Source organism: Lactuca serriola, chromosome 5 (assembly GCF_051521515.1).
Source record: "Lactuca serriola cultivar US96UC23 chromosome 5, Lser_US96UC23_V15, whole genome shotgun sequence".
Lineage (NCBI taxonomy): Eukaryota > Viridiplantae > Streptophyta > Magnoliopsida > Asterales > Asteraceae > Lactuca > Lactuca serriola.
This window is the reverse complement of record NC_136412.1, coordinates 5,477,280-5,481,346: the sequence shown is the minus strand read 5'-3', so window position 1 is coordinate 5,481,346 and position 4,067 is coordinate 5,477,280. Positions and strand designations below refer to the sequence as shown.

General features: G+C 35.3%; 1 protein-coding gene across 1 annotated transcript; it reads right to left on the bottom strand.

The window, feature by feature from the left end:
* Window positions 1-983: 983 nt before the first annotated feature.
* Window positions 984-2,784, bottom strand: LOC145051851 (chloroplastic import inner membrane translocase subunit TIM22-2-like). Its single transcript, XM_078999677.1, has 5 exons — window positions 2,486-2,784; window positions 1,795-1,859; window positions 1,625-1,697; window positions 1,503-1,556; window positions 984-1,424 (listed from the first exon to the last, which is right to left on the bottom strand). The coding sequence occupies exons 1-5, from the start codon at window positions 2,700-2,702 to the stop codon at window positions 1,171-1,173; spliced, it is 663 nt and encodes a 220-aa protein (XP_078855803.1). The 5' UTR covers window positions 2,703-2,784; the 3' UTR covers window positions 984-1,170.
* Window positions 2,785-4,067: the final 1,283 nt, after the last annotated feature.

Genomic DNA, 4,067 nt, shown 5'->3' with positions numbered 1-4,067 from the left:
CAGTTCATTGTAAAGAACTCACGGGGTTGAAATACATGCATGATATGGTTAGGGATGTTTTGTTTAACATATTTAAGCGTGCATGAATTTCCTCCAAGAAAGAAACACATGTGAATTTCTTGACTGACCCGACAGAAGGAATGTCAACCCTTAGACCGGCTGACTTTTTGATTTTTGGATGGGTTAGAGGGAAACACGCAACTGGACCTTACATGGGTATCCCCTATCGTGGGCTTGAGGGTTGGGGGTTTCACGGCGGGACAGACTGCTTTAAAAACCGCTACATGCAAGGTCGTCAAACATGCAAAATCATGCATAAAAAATCAACACGTATTTATACCATTTGCATTTGACACGTTTGGTTTCCTCGCTCCGGATGGGATGGAGCTTCATAGAGTACAACGGATTGTGCATAACAATGTTATATCCCCTAAATTTATGGATGTAGTATTCAAAAGAAATGATTTTACCATACAAAAAGACTAAACAACGCAATTTGTTGTCCATTTATCTTCTCACTTGTTTCAGTACAATGATAGCTAAGATTTATTATGTTATCCAAGAAGATTGTGGGCCTGTTTATTAGTGATGTTTTCGAAATTTAGAAATTGTGATTATATTGAGAATTAAATATTGGGGACATGTTCAACATAATAAACCAATATCTTATTACTGTAAAATTAAATCCAACATAATTTAATTACTTTTGTTGTTTTAATAACCTTCATAAATCAACAAGTATTTTTCAGTGTTAGATAAATCCGACTAAATTTTACTATAATAAAAATAATAATAATAAACTCTAATAATTATTATTATAATTACTATAATTCTAATAATAATAGTAATTAAAAAAAAACACCTTAAATACCTTTTTACACATTTACCCTCTTTTAAAAGCATAAATTATATGGTTTGGCACACGAGGCAAGTATGTGATTACACTACCAAGATGCAAAAAAGAGAGGTCTAAAGAAGCATGATCAAAGGCAAAGAGAAGCTTGTTATGGCATTGAAGATGAAAAGCAGCCTCATTATCAATTACACGACACTCCGATAGTAGGATCTAAGGAGAAAAACTTGAAGCATGTCACTGTAAATTTACAATACAAAGGACAACAGTGCAGGCAAAATTTCTAGAGGGTAATATAGGAAAAGCCTTGATTAATATTAATGTGAAGAAGAGCCACGACGAAAGTTGACTTTGCTGCTTCGTTCAATGTTTTTGCAGAAAAAAGAAAAAGACTCCTTGAGTTCATGGGGAAGAGGGAAGGCCAATGGAGGAAGCTTCCCATACTCTTCACCTCTTCTGGGCCATGAAGAAAGTGCTTGTGCCATTGCTGGTTGCTGCTTGTTAAGCCCTTCAATGATGAATGAAAATGCACCAAACGTTATGCAACTCTGCAAAAGAGCCTGTGGTGCACCTGACAAAAACAAAAACTAAATATTTAGAAATTCACATGATTCTAAGCTTTACAAATTTTTTCAGGAGATGAAAGTACCTGGAAAACTTAGAGCAAGCCCAGTGCAGCATCCAGCTACACCTGCATTTATGACTGTAGAAACAAAGTTATATTAGTTAATTAGTGTCAATGATCTTTTGTTAGAACAAAAAATAGCCTACCATCATCTTTCCCTCGAAGCCTTTTCAAGAAACATACAACCAAACTGTGGACTCCAGAAAGAACTGCAAAAGTCTGGTAAGAACAGAAAAAGAATCAATTATACTAGATTGTCAATTAAAGAAAGAAAACTCCCATAAACAACTTCTATGAAGCCAATATCATTCAATACCTTAGCAGATGATACTGCCTCTGGGAATGATCCTTTAAATCCTTTCTTCTTAATCAGTCCTGAACCTTTATAACCCAATACATAACTCAGTACCAGATAAAGCAAGTAATTCTTTCTATATTTAACAGCAACTACACAGCTATGTGTGGTTAATAGCCTTGGCATAACAAGAGAAGACTTGGATACCAAAGGCTTCTAACACATTAATCTAGGTGGACTTACTGACCATTCACACAACATAGTGGCTGGTTAGCCAAGATGTGATTGGCTAATTAGCCACCAAATAATCTACCTCACACTAGCAGAAACATTAAGTAAATTGTTGAATTCATAAAACTTTATAGCAGCAAAAAGTAACTACACAGAGAATATGTGACACAAATATTTGCAGTTGTATTTGGGAAGTAACAAGGTTCAACATGCAAGACAGAACATGTGCTGCTTCTAATCAGCCTATAAAGTATGATAAGAAAACTAATCAACGCACAACAATTACTATCATCAATATATTTTCTATGTATTTCTTTTTCTTGGAAACAGCATAACGTTCCCATTTGAAACAGACTATTACTGAATCCTCGTTAAATTTTACAAGCAACAGCCGTGGGCGCCTGTTTATGCTTGCAACAATCAAAACATTAACACGGCTTAAAAGAATCTCACTTATGCGTCAAGGATTGAGAAAGATTACCATAACCGAAGACTGAACCCATGAATGCCCCAGCAGCGGAGTCTCCGGCAAACCGGAAAAGGCAAACTAAAGGTGGACTTGACTGACTGGTAGTCGTTAAGGAATCCGAAATCACGATAGGTTCAGAATTAGTGCTCGTAACGGTAGTGGTTCCAACGACAATTTCTCTGTCGGAATCAGAACCAGTGGGATCGGCCGCCGGCGTCGTCGATGCCATTTTTTGTTCTATCCAAAAGGAAAACCCTAGAATAATGTTTTCCGATTTTCGTACTCCCCAATGTTTGCAAATTGAAACTGTTTTGATGACCCATTAGGTTACATTATCACTCAAACGATGTCGTACGCTTCGACTATTTGCCGGCTACCTTTTTGGAAAGTAACTTTAGAGGGCGTTTTGGAAGGCTTTTTAATTGATTTTTTGGGTTTTGGTTTTTTAAGGCAAAAAAAAAAAAAATTAAAAAGATGTTTGGCAAATAAAAAATTCCGAAAATAATTTATTTTTTTGTCAAAAACAAAATGGTGGATTTTAAAAAGTTAGGAAATCCTATATTTTATGATTTTTAGCCATTTAAAAGGTAAATTAGATTCAAAAGTCTAAAAAACTAAAGCAACCACATTTTAAAACCAATTTTTGTCTTTTGCTCCTTCAAAAGTTAACATAAAAAAAAGACTTTGAAGCACTTAAAAGTAATCTCAAACACCGCTTTAGTGGGAAACTTTTAGATAATAACACAAATAGGAAACGACACAAATGTCCTATGAATTTTTTAGGGTTGGTCCATTTAGTCCATAAATTATTTTTATGACTTTGTCAGGGAACCAACTCGTGAGCAACCTGTCTTTTTAACCCTTTTTACTGCTTTTAGCCGGTAAGAATGACACAAAGACAAAACTTGGCTCTCTCTCTCTCTCTCTCTCTCTCTCCCTCCCTCCCCCTCTCTCTCAAAGTCACAGGTCTGCCTCTTTTCTCTTCTCCTCAAATACACAGGTTCACTCCTCATTCTCTCTTGTAACATCTGTGTTTCTGGGCTTGTCATTAATGTTGATATAATAGTCTAGGTTAACATTTGTAACCCATTTTGAAATAATAGAAGTGTATTATTTGAGTATTATGTGTTTTGTGCTTAATTGCTTAATTATGTGATTTGATTAATTAAGAATAAAATGAGCGCCAAAATTTAAGTGTAAAATAAACTTGATATCATTGGATAATGTTGTAGTAGTTGAAACGAGGTTTCCGAATATATATAGAACGCCCAAATCTGACTTTGTATGAGGAAGTTACGATTTTCTGAAGTTTCGACTTAGCGGTATGCAGCCCGAATACTCGATTTGAGATCGAGCGGTTTTTAGCCGAAACAATCTAAATGAAAATCGAAGTTCTCGTTGTTAGTAGCGAAACGATGAAAAATTAGGCGAGAACGGACGTCAAACGAATAAGTTATGAATTTATAACGAAGTTTTCTGTCCCGACCTTCTAAAAATAAATAATAAAAATAAAGTCAAAATTAGCCGACGGAGTCTAAACGAAAGTTGTAGAGCGTAGTCTCATATACGAGTGGATATAAAGAACGTCGAAAAA